Source organism: Marmota marmota, unplaced genomic scaffold, assembly GCF_001458135.2.
Source record: "Marmota marmota marmota unplaced genomic scaffold, marMar, whole genome shotgun sequence".
NCBI lineage: Eukaryota > Metazoa > Chordata > Mammalia > Rodentia > Sciuridae > Marmota > Marmota marmota.
The window spans coordinates 54540716-54556578 of record NW_025999842.1 but is presented as its reverse complement, the minus strand read 5'-3'; the positions used below and the strand labels follow the sequence as shown (position 1 = coordinate 54556578).

Sequence of the window (15863 nt, the reverse complement as noted above, 5' to 3'; positions counted from 1 at the left end):
GGAATGAGCCAAATGTAGGCTTTGTAGAATGAATTAGGTGAATCAGAACTACTTGGGTGGATGGATCAGAGCTGTACAACCTCATGAAGAATGATTGATTCAAGTATAAGAGGCGTGTTGTTAATGAAATTATTCATTCTTTCTGCAAGAAAGACACAGCTCACTTTTGAGGAAGTTATCCTTGAAATGAAATGACATATTTAAAAATAGTTACTAAGACTTATTTAAGGAATGCTTCTTAAAGAAAGTTAATATTTGAAATATTACTTGAAAAATGAACATGAGGCATGCCAAACAAGTGAGTCAGAAATCCAGCATGCAGGTGGATGGATAGCATGTGGAAGGACATTGAGGCGGAAGTGGGTATGGACCCCACCAACTTGGCAGCAGCAGGTCGGCTGGTATATTGACAACCGGACCACTAGCTGGAGAATTAGTTCAGATGCTGAGTAGCTCTGAGATCTACTTCAGGATACTTATTTGTAATACAGAGGGAGTACATTGGACGTTGCTTAGGGATCTCTTCAGCTTGAACACTCTAGGAGCCCACGAAAGCTCCCTTTTTATGATTTCCCAGTGCTATTTGTTGTTGGTCACTATTAATTCCAACCTCAAGGCCCATCTCCTACCCAGAGCTCTCTATTTCCCCATCCCATTTATATCATGGCAGGACAGTCTCTAGATGATCCCACCCCTGCCAGAGGGAGACTTTGTACCCTTCCATCCCTGCAGGCGAGGTTGAACTTTGTAATGCTGTGTCAGCAGGGCTCTTTGTGATTTGGATTTTTTATTCTTCTCTCTCTCTCTCTCTCTCTCTCTCTCTCTCTCTCTCTCTTTTGCAGCATGTTTTCTGTCTGCCTCGCCTTTCATTTGTTCAACATTTGTCACATGAATATTGTGGCTTGGCTAAACTAGCCACAGTGATAGCAGACGTTTTGAAATGGACCGAGCAGATGGTAGCAGTGGTATTGGATTAAATTATTAACTAGGATCCCAGCAGAAGCCTTTAGTTTCAAATACATGCAGAGTGAAGGGTGTTTTTTAGCGTCAGAATTAACTGGCAGAGTGGATGCCAGATTAAATTTCTTCTGAAGAATTGATACATTATCATCTCTGAAGGTTTCCCTTCCTACTTCTAACCATCCCCCACCCCACAGTGAGGAATATGTCGTATGATTCATCATAAAAATTAATTCAGAAGCAGAAGAAAGAACAGGTCATTGTATCAATGAAGTTTTGAAAATCGATAATTTTAAATGTACTTTTGTGGACTAACATGATTTGTGGGACAATTAAAATAATTCTTCATAAACATCTGTCATCTGGCACAAGTTTTCATTCTGTGACATATTTTAAAAATAAAGAGTTACTAAGACTTTTTCAAGGAATGCTTCTTAAAAAAGGTTAATATTTGAACTATTACTTGAAAAATGAATACCTCTACAACATTACAACATTACCTTTAAAAAATACTCTGTGTGTGTGTGTGTGTGTGTGTGTGTGTGAAGTAAATGCAGTTTCTATAATCTCTACCACGTGTACATTTCATTTTATAACCCAGAATGCTTATATCATGTGATGTTTTCAAATGCTCCCAATGAGCTTGAAAAGCCCAAGAATGAATGAATGTGTGTCTAAGGATTTACAAATTGTATTTCAAGTATGTTAACCATGTATAAAGATAACAAGTAAATCTAAATTAGTCATGGATAGTCTTCTATTTTAGACATTAAACTTGATTTTGAAAAATAGTCTAAAACAACAAGAAGTAAAGGCACCATTTACAAAGAAGGATGGGCTAAGGAATTTTCTATTTAAGAGCTTTAGCTCTTAAAGCTCCTCTGAGCAGTGCTTAAAATCATCATTTAGTACCCAGCCTTGACCAGAACTTTGTCATATCTGATTTTTCTTTTCCTTCCTTCTGCTTCCAACTTAGACAAACCTTGTAATCTTTGTTGATTACATATTTCATTCTCAATTTATTTCTGGGTCCTCTATTCTATTTCATGGTCTCTATTTTTATGCCAACATCATGGTGTTTTTGTTACTGTTACTCTGAAGTAGATCTTGAGGTCAGGTATTGTGATGCCTCTGTTTTATCCTTTATTTAGTGGGGATGGAACCCAAGGCCTTGTGCATGGGAGGCAAGTGTTCTACCACTGAATTACACCCCAGCCCTTTTATTATTTATTTCTAGACAGGATCTTGCTTAGGGGCTTGCTAAGTTGCTGAGGTTGGCCTCAAACTTGTGATCTTCTTCCTGCCTCAGCCTCCTAAATTGCTGGGATTGCAGGCATGTCCCCCTGTGCCCAGCTATGTGGAATAGTTTAAGAAGCATTGATATTAGTTCTTTAAAAGTCTGGTGAAAAGTCAACTTGAATCTATCTAGTCCGGGGCTTTTCTTTGCTGGGAGACTTTGTTACTGCTTCAATCTCATCACTTGCTAATGATCCATTTATGTTTTTTATTTCCTCTTGATTTAATTTTGGTAACTTATATATGTCTGGAATTTGAGTTTTAAATTTTCCAACTTATTGTCATATAGTTTTTGAAAGTATTCATTAATAATCTGTGGATTTTAATGATAGTAGTCCCTTTTTTCATCTCTAATTTTATTTATTTGGATCTTTTCATTATAAAATAATATTTTTTAGTTGTAGGTGGACACAATGCCTTTATTTTTATTTACTTATTTTTATGTGGTGCTGGGGATCGAACCAAGTGCCTTACCTGTGCTAGGTGAGGACTCTACCACTGAGCCATAACCCCAGCCCCTGGATGGTCATTTTCTTTTGATTAGTTAACTAATGGCTTGTCAGTTTTGTTTCTCTTATCAAAGAACCAGTTTGTTTCTTTGATACTTTATATTAGTCTCTATTTCATTTAGTTCTGCTTTGATCTGTATTCTTTCTTTCTTTCAACTAATTTTGAATACAGTTTGTTCTTGTTTTTTTCAAAGACCTTGAACTGCATCATTAGGTTATTTTCTTGTGATCTATATGTTTTTCATGTAGTTATTTGTAGCTATAAACGTCCTTATTCATATGCTTTGCTGTATCCCACAGGTTCTGGTATGCTATGTTTCTGTTTTCATTTGATTCTAGGAATTTTTTAATTCCACATTTATTTTTTTCAATGACCCTCAGAAACATATTATTCAATCTTCATGTGCTTGTATAATTTTTATAGTTTCTCTTATTGTTGATTTCTATTCATTCCATTGGGATCTGATAAAATGCAAGAAATTATTTCATTTCTCTTGTGTTTGTTAAGACTTGCTTTATGACCTAATATATATGATCTATTTTTGGAAAAAGTTCCATGTGATGACAGAAAGAATGTCTGCAGCTGTTAGCTGAAATATTCTGCAAATATCTGTTCAGTTTATTTTATCTTTAGTATAATTTAATTCTGCTGTTTCTTTGTTGTTTTCTTTTTCTTTTTGGTCTGGATGATCTATCTCTTGGTAAGTGGGATATTAAAGTTACCCTCTATTATTATGTGGGGTCTATCTCTCTGTTTATGTCTAGTAGCATTTTTTTTTTTTTAATTTGTGCTCTGACATCTGTGCTATTTATTTACAATCACAGAGTGTCAATATGTAGGTTCCTTCCTTTCCTCTTGGCTGATGTTACCTTGAAGCCTGTTTTGTCAGGTTTGAATACAGCTACTCCTGCTTGCTTTAGGATTCCATTTGCTTGAAATATTCTTTCCCCTTTGTTATGGTTTAAATATTAGGTGTCCTCCAAAAGCTCATGTGTGAGGCAATGTAAGAAGGCTTAGAGTTGAAATGACTGGATTATGAGAGAATTAACCCCCTGGTAGGAATTAACTGAGTGATAAATGAAGGCAGGTAGGGTGTGTTTGGAGGAGGTGGGTCTCTGGGGGAGTAGCTTTGGGGTATATATTTTGTAACCAGAAAGTGGAGTCTTTCTGCTTCCTGACATCATGTCCTGGTCCACTTTCCTCTGCCACACTCTTCTGCCATGGTTCTCTGCCTCACCTTGAGCCCTGAGGAATGGAGTCAGCCATCTATAGACTGAGACCTCTAAAACTGAGAACTCCCCAAATGAACTTTTCCTTCTCTAAAAATGATATTGTCGGGTCTTATGGTCACACTGGTGAAAAAGGTGACTAAAACATCATTCTTTTATTTTCACTCTGTGTGTTCCTTTGCCAATGAGAAGAGTTTTCTTTCAGACAGCCTATTGTTGGGTCTTGTTACTTTAATCCAGTCAGCCAGTCTGTCTGTTACAGCTCAAAGAGCAGCCTTAGAAAATACATGTTCCATTGCAACTTTATTATTAGACAATGAAATTTGGATTTTATGTAATTTTCATGTCATAAAATTCATTATTATTTTAATTTTTTTTGACCAATCAAAAACAAGCTGGCTAGATTTCACCCCAGGGCCATTATTTGCTAACTTCTGCCTTATACTAACAAAATCATTCAAATTTCAAGGGAAATAAATAAAAAGCATAAAACAGAAGTTTAAGGACTAGATCTTTGAACGTTGATAAGAGTTTTCCAGTTCTAGAAAGAACATCATCTGTAGGAAAGGAATTAGCATGCTATTATGTCAGTGAGTAAGGGTTTGAGAGCGGTGTTGTTAGCAGTATATGATTGAAAAAGTAGATGGAAAAATGAAGAGAGAAAGATCATGGGTACTAACCAGAAGTCCACTGATAACTGCTGAGAATATTTTTAAAAGAACAATTAGAATTTAACTTCTAGGAGGTAGGAGAGATGATATGTGTATATAAACTGGAAGCATCAGGTTTGGAGCAATCATTCAAGGGTCTAGCAGTTGAACTCTGAGACAGTGGAGAAGCCATTTCAGTGTTCAGAAAGCTGATTCCCCTCCACCAAAGCCTGACTCAAGGTTGCTTGAGATTTTACTTATCACTTTAGCAAGTACATCTATACCAAATCCAGATACTGTTCCAAAGATGTTGTAATAATAACAACATATTAAGTTCTCATAATAACTTTGTGATATAAATACTGTTATTACTTCCATTTTATAGCTGAGCAAACCAAGGCATGAAGAGGTTCCTCCTGTAGGAGTAGCTAGTAACTTGGGTGGAACAGTTACAGAGTTGGATTGTTTGCTATTATGCTATGCTGTCAAGTTTCCAAGGTCTAGGATATTAGAACTTTTTTTGTTTACTTTTTGTTTCTGATTTTTTTTTTTGGAGGGGTGGGGGGCTTCTACTCCCGCTACATGTCTGGCTAAAGCTTATTAGAAAGTGTTCATGAAATTATATTTTTCCTATTAAATATGTAAACTGAGCAACTTAATAAGTACTAGACACTAAGGCATGCAAATTATATGGTAAAGACATTTCCCTGTTCTTATGCCTATACACAGGATATAAAGCAAGAGATGACTGTATTATTGGGAAAAACTTTATAATTAGTAAGCTTTCCCCAAATACAACTTAATACATAATAGTACTAGTGAATATAATTAGTTATTTTGTTTATTACCTGAACACCTGGAGTTACAGGGGCAGGTTGGAATGATGTGTGAAGGATGCGGTGCCCTAGGGTGCTGGAATGGAAGCTTGCTTCCTGCCCCCAAGTTTACCACTGATTGGTGTGTAAACACATAGTGGCATTATCTTTTCACAACCATGGCCACTTACCATCAGGCTTAATCTTGAGCAAGAAAGTAAATTGCTCCGCTCTGTGCATGACTCTTATTCATTTTCTAAGGGGGAAAGAGCACTTCCCTAAGTAGTCCTGGGGGATTTAAAATGGGTCTCCCAGCCTGATAAATATCCTGCCTCTTTGAAATGAGAGCCAGTGGGACTCATTGTAGAGTTTTGTTTTATTGCCATTACCTCCTTCAAATTTTTATTCAAATCTTACCATTTCAGTGATATTTAATTCAGCAACACCAGACCACCTCTCACCTTCAGTCCTTTTATCCTGCTCAACTTTCTCTTCTGACCATTGCACCTTCTAATCTACCATGCAATTATAGTTCCATGTCAAATAATGTAAGCTCCATGAAGGCAGGAATCCTGCCTATTTTGTTCAGGTATGTATCCCAACTGAATGAAAGCATGGCACTTAGTGGAAGCACAAAATTTATCATTTTAATGAGTGGATTTATTTCATATGTCATTATTGTATACATGAAAACCTGCAGGATTGAGATTCAGGGTTCGTTTTTAATAGGAACAGTTTCTGTTTTCAATTGGAAGAATGCATGGTGACACTTAACCTCAAAACTTTGCAGATGGTAAATAGAAGCATTTCTGCTCAGAACTCTACTGTCTCTAATGCAGGTGAGCAGAGTGAGGTCACTCTTGCTGATACATTTGTTTTCTAAAGGGCAACTTTGCTCACTAATTTAAGGAACTATATAATCTGATTTACAGTCTTAGTTGTTACTCAGTTGCCATCTGGCAATTTAATTACCTTTAATTAAAGCTACATAAAGGATAAAGAACAAAAGTTGGAAGTCTATGATAACTATGTATGGTAATATTAATAAGTGTATTTCCTATGTTTGGTTTGCTTTTATTGTTAAAAAAGTAAGGTTAAGGGCATAAAAAGACTCAAAGTGGCATCATTCCAAAGCTTTCCCCGGAGGAAACCCCTTATGTAAATTTTATTCTTTGACTAAGAGCCTTTGTTATAAACTAAATGTTTTGAATTAGTGGATTATTACATTTTTCCATTCAGTTACAAGTCTGGCCCAAAGCTATAAAATAAGTGAGCTAAATTGTTTCAAAACTTTTGCTGGGGTATGTGAGGAGGATTTTTTCCATTGTTTCTTATTTCATAATCAATATTGTTCTCCTTTTTGTTGCTATCCCTTTCCTCTTGGAATATTTCTCAAACGCCTACCTATCTCCCAATTCCGATTCCTCCCCCTGTTTGTTTCCCTAGTTCTCTGTGATTGACAGCAAATGGGCAGAAGAACCAGAATTCAATATATTCAGGTTAAAGAGTAACCCAAACCACCAGGCTTGTTTGCAACTGCTACCAAGAGGAGGAGTGGTTATAGAACTGTGAAAACTAGGTGCTTAGGTGATAATTATACTTAAAGAAGAGCTGGACATTTTTAAGATACTTCATCTAATTTCTCCCTTGGAGTTAGAAGGTTATAAGCCCCACCCTCCACCCTCTTAGAGTTGTTTCAACTAGCTGCAAATAAGATTGCACTTTGGAAAGGCTATACTGATTCTCAGTCCCTGGCCAAGAAGGGTGAGAAGAAGGGGCATCTTCATTTGCATAAAAATGCAACCAAGCTGTCTTTTGTAGCTCCTTGGTGATTCTAAAGTTTTTCTGCTTCTGAATGTTCCTTTGGTAAGAGGGACAGAGCCTAGGGGCGTGGTCAGGAAACAATAGTTTGGTTCTTTTATTTCCCTGTATCTGTTTAAATCCTATACACCCAGAATTAACTGGAGAGTCAAAGAATCATCGTCGTGGAATCACTCCTGTAGAAAGATCTGGGTTGTTCGTAGTGGCCTAGTAAAATTGGGGACATGATTTGTTTCATCTTGACTTCCGTAGAGGAAAATCTGTAGTGTTTTTGTGGACTCCAGGGAGGAGAAACTTCTGATGTGTGGAGAGGAAATGGAATGAATGAGCGCCGAGGCAGAAAGCCTGATGTGGCTATCATGCAAATAAGATCCGTGATTGGCTTTCTCTTTCCCAGCCTGTTGTCACTGGCTGCTCCCAGCCTTAAAGATTAGGTTTCACTGGGAGTTTTTCAGGTTCAAGGACTATTAATGGTTTGTAACTGCTTAACAATAAACTCAACCTCAGAGTTACAACACCCCGGGCAGTTGGATGAGAGACCTTGGAGGAAGAAAGTTAGAATCTAGAGCAGAAGAGTGCAGCTTGCCACCTGCCTGCCGGACTGAGCTTTTAATGTGACTTAAATTTCTAAACCTTATGTAGGCGCCTGGAAATGGTGGTGTTCATTAATGCAAAGATTAAGTCTTTCATTAAACTTTTTAAGAAAAAAAGTAAGTAATTCTTTTTCGCCACTATCTATTGTGTGTGTGCTTTTGTGTTTTGTGTGCTCCTTCGTCCTTTTGAGTGACAGGAATCAGAATGGGAAACAGTGTAACTGGTATAAGTTACTCCATACCAAGTTGTTCAAATAGCTCAGACTGTTGTAACTCTAGGATTGCATTTATGATTGGAATTTTAAGTGACTCCATTTCTTTTGTACTTCTCAAAAGCATTCCTTTAAAAAAGGGAAAAATCTTTGTATTTACTTTCTTTGGTATTCGGTGTCTGATTTTTGATTCTGTGGCTGGATGAGCAGCTGACGTAAGGGATCCTCTGTGTAATGTGTCACATACTTTTGGTGGGAATGATCCTCTAAAGCTCCCTGTCACTCTCTATTATGTATTTACAAGCTCAAGAACAAACTGTCTAGACTGATGAGTGATTGTGTAAAGTACAGAGCTTTTGTCCTTGCTTTTTGTTTAAATTTCGTTAAGCCAGGTGCCTTTTGAAAATGTAAATTTTGCAACCACACAGTCTTGTTTTTACCTGGTTATGGGTTTATTTCAATTTAATATAGTTTTTGGAAACTAGATAAATGTGCATGGGTCTGGGAACTGGTAAGAGAAGCTCTGGAGAAAGCAACAAAGAACAGCACACTGGGCTCATTTTCTGTGTGTCTTGCCCCAAGGCTGTCTTTGGAAGGACTGATAACAATCTGCTCTGGCAAGAAGGAGGTGCACCAGCCAAGAGACAACTGCTCTTTCAGAGGAGCCAGTTGGTAGCTGTGCATTAGGGCTGATGGTGCGATTACACGGACTCAGATGCCATTATTTGGATTTGATTTATAATTGGCAAAATTTCCATGTCTTCCAGCTATGAAGTATTGCAGTTAAACCTTTAAAAAAATAAGTGGACATTAGCACAAAACATTGTAATGGACTCTGGATATAATTTGGGGGACCTACAACCAGTTTGGCATTGTGCTAAACTTTCTGTAATGTACATGAGAATGAAGTCAGGTCTTTGTGGGTTTTGGGTATTAAGACTGATGGTTATATGGACCATGCAAAACATTGTTCAATCAGATTTCATGAAATATTTACTAATTTATATACTATTTTCATCAAACTGTATAAGCAGAAAGCAGACAGGCATATTGTTTTAACTTGATGTCTAGTTCTCAATGTCAATCACCTACTTTGCAATTTATGAAGAAAGTAGAATCCTATAAAAGAAGAATCATGGCTGGGTGTGGTGGCAAACACCAGTAATCCCAGCAGCTCAGGTGGCAGAGGCACCTCAGCAATTTAGCAAGGCTATAAGCAACTCAGAGAGACCCTGTCTCTAATAAAATACAAAATAGAACTGAGGATGTGGCTCAGTGGTCGAGTGCCTCTGAGTCATTCCCCAGTACCCCCCCAAAAGAAAGAAAGAATGAATCATTCTTTTCAGACCCACCTGATTTTATTATTTAGTAGCTATAGGAAAGATGGTGTATGGGGTCCCACCTGAACTGTGGCTGAAGTTTCCTGGGTCTGAGGAAGGCACAATTCCTTCTTGGTGGTGACACTGAAGTTAAGGGCTACTTCAGAATGACATTCATTGTTCCGGTCGCAACCATTCTTTACATGAGTTGTTTTGTGAAGTAAGATCTTTACATAATTAATTCATTTGAGTTTTATTATAGTCCAGAATAATTGTGCTTATTTATATATTATGTTTATATTATTATATGTTATATTAAGTTTATATATTATGGTTTGTGGAAAATTTTATATGTTCAAATAGATGTAATAGTCCATGCATGCCTTTTCACTTTACTGTGAGAATCTGTTTCTTGATCTAGTTTCTGGTACATGTTATGTAGTAGAAAAGGGTATTTGCAGTGGGAACCGCAGGCGAGAGTCAGGGAAGACTTGTCTCTGACTCATAAGTCCAGTGTCTGCTGGCTTTACAGGAGTTCGACCTATCACCGCCAGCAAATGCTGCAGTACAGGGGCTTTCTCTATTTTTTTCCTCTATTTTCTCCTGTGCCTGAGTCATGTGGTGGATATACAGAAAGTATTTAACATCAAGTTAAAACAATATGCCTGTCTGCTAATAAATTTGTTTGTGTGCTGTTAGCTTCATTTAGGGCTTTACTTGTACTCCAGCTTAGGTTATATTGAAACAAGGAAGTCCCAAGCCCTAGGGGAATTAAAGGAAAATTATTTTAGAGATTTATCCTGGTCTCTGGATACCTGTTATTTTCTCCTCTAGTGTTTTGGACTTTTTTTGTGTTGGGAATATTAAATTGAATTGTGTTGGAAAAAGTCAACTGCACTGTAATTTTTAAAAAATTTTTAATATGAAAGCATTCCATGAAAGCAAGAAATAAGAGGAAAAATTTATAGCACAAATGGATTCCCATGTCTATTAGATATGCCACTTAAATGTATTAAATTGAATGTTTATGCAAATCTTTAAGAGAATTGAGTTTATAACAGTGATGTTTTAAAATAATGCTATGGATGGGAAAGATTTGGTCTTAACCTCCTGGTATGAAATTTGTTTCTGTCAGGACAATCTAATTTAATGATGCAGTAGCATTATACAATTGAATAACTCATGTTTGTTGTGGTGGAGTTAAGTAGGAAATTGAGATCTCTGACAATGTTGTCATTCATTTTGGTCTAACATGGAGTAAAAGGAGGACCTGAATTGCTAGGGAGCAATCAACTGTGCACACAATTATTCTATGAAAGCATTGTGTGCAGGATGGGTGGTGTCAGTCTTTTCTTTACCAGCAGAGCACAGGGGCAAGACTTCTGCAGTCTCGATCTCAGTCACATTTTGCTCTGTTTCTCCTTGCTGTTCCTTAGCTTTATAGTAGAAACCAAAACCACCTGCTCTCCCTTCCTCCTCTCTTTTTCTGGTTCCAGGGATTGAACCTAGGGGTGCTTAACCACTGAGCCATGACTCCAGCCCTTTTTATATTTTATTTAGAGATGGGGTCACTAAGTTGCCTAGGGCCTCACTAAGTTGCTGAGGCTGGCCTTGAACTTGAAATCCTCTTGCCTCAGCCTCCCAAGCCACTGGGATTACAGGCATGTGCCACCATGCCTGGCAAAAGCTTATCTTAGTGTAATAAGTTTGGGACCAATGAAGCTTAACTTAACACCTGACTTTTTCTGTCTTCCTTTATGTAGCGGTTTCCAACCTAGATGAGGAGAGTCGATGGACAGTCCACTACACTGCTCCATGGCACCAGCAGGAGAATGTGTTCCTTCCCACCACAAGACCCCCTTGTGTTGAAGACCTACACCGCCAAGCCAAGCTCAACCTCAAATCAGTATTGAGGGGTAAGATAGCATTTTTCTGTAAGCTTGTTATTCTTGAATTACTGTTAGAATTGAGAGTATGAATTTAATTGCTATTTATCTGTGAAATAAGATCTGTTTACACCGAATGTGTAATAATATGCCTTATCTTCATGAATACAATCCAATACATGCCAAAAATATGTTCTGGTACCTGGAGAAACTTGCCTGTTTATAGATATGCAAATCTATCTTCAAAGGACCCACTCCTGCTTAAAAAACTGTTTATCATGTTTAAACTACCAGCACTAATCTAATCCAAATAAACCCCTACTGACTTGGGAAATTTTGCCACTGCCTTTAAAAAACCATCAACAAATTTTAGCAAATATGTGTTTAAGCAGCACATTTTAATGGTTTGTTTTGTTTAGTTCAAGTTAGTTAGAAAGGAGATCTTTCCATAGACTCTAAGCAGGGCTAATTGTTTGATTTATTAGAACTTGGGTGATACCAACTGGGCTTCTCTAACTAAGCCTTGTCTCTGATTCTAGGCCTTAGAGCAAAAGCAGATGGGCAAGATACACTGTGGTCAGGAGATGAGGAAAGTACATACTTATAGCTAGTATAAAACTCACTTTTACTTTAACTTATTGTTGATGTTGAAAAGTGTTGCTATGGTGGTCAGGAGGGAATTCCAGAGATGAGGAAGGGAGGTAGTTCTTCAAAGAGGAAAGGAACTTCTTATAAACTTGAGAGACTCTATAAAATTACAGGCCAAAGTTCTTATCCTACCGGGTTCTCCTACAGATTTGTTCTACCATGCAATATTTGGGCATAAGTATAAAAAAGAAGTATTCATTTGTCTGAAATTTAATTAAACAGGGCATCTTGAATTCTATCCAAGGTGAAAGACTTAAATCTGGGAGAAACTTTGTTATTGTTTCAGGGAAAATGTAGCACACGGACGACTCAAGAATATTTACTTATATATCAGTCATTTATTTTATTTTATTTTTTTTAACATGTACACACATTTTATTTATCAATTTAAAAAAAAAAGAAAGAAAATTTGAACAAATGAAGCGAAGTGCAGACATTATCAGTTTGGTATATCAGTCATTTACTAAATGATATTTTTTTTTCTTTTTGTGGTTCTAGGGATTGAATATAGTACTGGGAGGCTTTAATACCAAGCTACATATGTAGCCTTTTTGATTTTCTATTTGAATTACCCAGACTGGCCTTGAATTTGTGATCCTGATCCTCTTGCCTCAGCCTCCAAGTTGCTGGGATTACAGGCATGCACCACTGCACCCAGCAAATTATTCATTCTTTAATAACTACCACTATTATTAAACAATTATAATGCCAGGTATTGTTCTATGCTCATTGCATTTATTATCCCACTTAATCCTCTCATTAATCCTACTACTTTTTTTTACTACACCCAGATGAAACAGAGACACAAAGATTAGAAACTTCCCCAAGTCCTTGAAGTTAGCTGTAGAACCAGGATTTAAACTTAGGACAGTCTGAGGCTATAGAAGTCATTCATATTTATTGCTGATACACTAAACCACCTTTAACAACTCTGGGTTGGAAATCTGTTTTTCTGGCAGAAATGTAGAATGCAAAGTTGCAATTCCAGCTCTCAAGGACTGTATATTTGTATCTACATAGTGCAAATCATGATGTGAAAGACACAGGATATGTGCCAAATTTTGCTAAATGGAAATTGAAGAAAACAGATCATATCTGCTTGGATAAAGGTGAAACAGTTATCAAGAGTCACCATGGATTTGGTGTTCTGAGCAGAACTAAACAAACATTTTGGACCACACCTGTTTTTCTTCCATTAGTATTTTATGACAGCTTGTCTCACGTATCTTCCAATAATAGCTTGCAGCCTGCAGTTTTAGCATTGGTCGATGCAGAAGTGAGGGCATTATTGGCATCCCCTTTTCATTTAAGCCGAGTAATCTGTGTGTTGAGCTTACATGAAAACAGTGGCATCAGTTCAGCCCACTTGTATGACCTTGGAGTGGTACATAGAACTTCTTTGCCTTCATGGTATCAATTGCCTTATGTACCTAAATCTAACCAAAATTTGTTCAAGATCCCTTCAGTTCCCAACTATTTATCCTTTATAAATATCAGCAAGAAACTTCTCTATTTTACAGCTCACCTTCCCCCACCAAATAATTAATAAGAATGTTAAATGGCACTGTTCCCAGGACAAACCCCCGAGGCAATGCCTTGTTGATAATTCTCTGCCCAGATCCTGAGCAGCAGAGCACTGCATGGACTGGCTTGTAGAAAACGCATTCGTGAAGGTATGTGTGAGTTTGAATATTCAGACTCAACTGCTTTTTGATCACTCTCCAGGAAATTGTGCTTCACTGCTTGGTTCATGCATTTTCAATTTCCAGATCAAGATTCTTTTTTTTTCACCTTAGAAGATTAAACATCTGTATACAGAAATTTTTCTGCTTTAGTGTTCTTTTAAGTGTGTTTCCATGTGAAATATCACTACTGGTTTTACCTAAACTTGAATTTTATTTAAAATTTTTTTTTTAGTTGTAGATGACACAATACCTTTATTTTATTTTATTTTTTATGTATTGCTGAGAATAGAACCCAGGGCCTCCCTTACACATGAGAGACAAGCACTCTACCACTGAGCCAAAACTCCAGCCCTTGAATTTTCTTTTGAAAAGATAAATGCTTATGTAATTGTTTTAGTGTCCTAAAAGTGTTCATCAAAGAGATATTCTATTAATTAAATAACTTTAGAAAATTCTTGGAACTCAATTTCTCTCTCTCTCTCTCTCTCTCTCTCTCTCTCTCTCTCAGGGATGAAATTCAATAGCACTCTACCTCTAAGCTACATCCCCAGCCCTTTTTATTTTTATTTTTTTGAGACATGGTCTCACTAAGTTGTCATGCTGGGCTTGAACTCATGATTCTCCTACCTCAACCTCCTGAGTTGCTTTTTGGAATTCAACTTTTAAAGTCTGAATTGGAACCTCCTTGGAGGTTAAATAATTTTACCAACAGTAATTGGGACAGATGAAATGAGAAAGAACCTCTGAGTTCTTTTGTTCTTCATTATTTATTTTTAAATATGTTCAATCACATGTGCAGAACTCCATGGACCACTTCCCCAGTATTATCCTAACAACCTGAAATAAACACAATGAGAGTTCAGAGTGTCTGTTGCCCCGTTACCAGTGAAGGGGAAAAAAACCTCAAAAAACAAAAACAAAAAACAGTTCCTGAACATTCTTGAATATGTGTAATGTTAAAGCTTGATGTTATATAGGTTATCAGTCTAAGTTAATTCAACCTCAGTGTTCTTTACTTAAAAATATAGAAAGGTAGCTAAGTATGCCCTGTATATAATCTATTTATTCATCACTGTTATCTTTCCCATAATTTTTTTTAGGGGGTTGGGGGATACCAAGGATTGAACTCAGAGACATTTAACCAACTGAGTCACGCATCCCTATTCTGTTTTTATTTTTTATTTTGAGATAAGGTCATACTAAGTTGTTTAGGGCCTCGCTAAGTTGCTGAGGTTGGCTTTGAACTTGTAAACCTCCTGCCTCAGCCTCCAGAGCCACTGTGATTACAGGCATGAGCCACCATGTCCAGCCCTTGCCCATAATTTTAAGGAAGGAATAGCATTCTTTAATGTTGAACAGCTGGGGACTTTTTCATTAAATGTTTGTTATGTAAATTATTCTGTCAGTTTTTATGGGAAACCAGGCTCTAATCTTAAGGACCACAAAATGCACAGGGAAACGGTACAGTGAGTACTAATTAATAACTAAATGTAAGCATACACTTCTCTCTTTTTTTTTTTTAAGTAAGATATACTTCTTAAAGTAATATGGAAATACATAGTAGTCATAGTAGTCAATTGAGTGACTGAAGAAGGCACAGATTTGCTGGAAAATGTTTTTTGAAAAAAACTAAGTTAATACCTGTAGGCAGATAATAGACACAACAATTTAATCGGTATTTGAGTATCAATTTTGTGCTCTATAAGGAGTTTTAAAATGGACTGATAAAGTTTCTCAGCTTTAAAGGGCTGAGCCTGCTATCTTGCATAAACAGCAGTGATGTAAGGAGGTATGCCTGAAACATGGGGATAGAGGGAGAACTGGAAAAGCACTGGGAGACCCTACTCCCCTCCTTATTCACCCACCCACATACTCAGAGATGATGGTCTTCACAGATGTGTAATATGGCGTGAGGTGGTTCTCTCCTTCACCATCCTCCAAATGTAACAGTGATCTTTTGTGTTTGTTGTTGAACGTTTCTGGAGAACTTGATAAAATTTGAAGGTCATGCTCTTAGATGCAGTGTCTTGGCTTTGTTGATTTGTTAGAGATTTTAGGTAGTGATTTACTTCTAATGAAGAATTAGAATTTAAGTGTGGGGAGGAGTGTTGATTAAAAACAGTATTTTGCTATTTGGTTCAACAAGACATCTGGCTCTTAATGAAGAGTTTATTTCTGGAGATGGATCCTATCATCCATGAAGAATTAATTCAGCATCTTAATAAATTTCCTGAGGAAA

General features: G+C 37.0%; 1 protein-coding gene across 7 annotated transcripts in view; it reads left to right on the top strand.

The window, feature by feature from the left end:
- Positions 1-15863, top strand: part of Nhsl1 (NHS like 1) — a 232675-nt gene that overhangs the window by 157459 nt on the left and 59353 nt on the right. For 6 of the 7 annotated variants that reach the window (XM_048798879.1, XM_048798872.1, XM_015501681.2 and 3 more), the window contains exon 2: positions 11169-11321. In XM_048798879.1, the coding sequence (XP_048654836.1) occupies positions 11169-11321 (153 nt within the window). Of the gene's footprint in view, positions 1-7316; positions 7992-11168; positions 11322-15863 lie in introns of those variants that run through there. The other variant, XM_015501696.2, reaches the window with a different exon arrangement.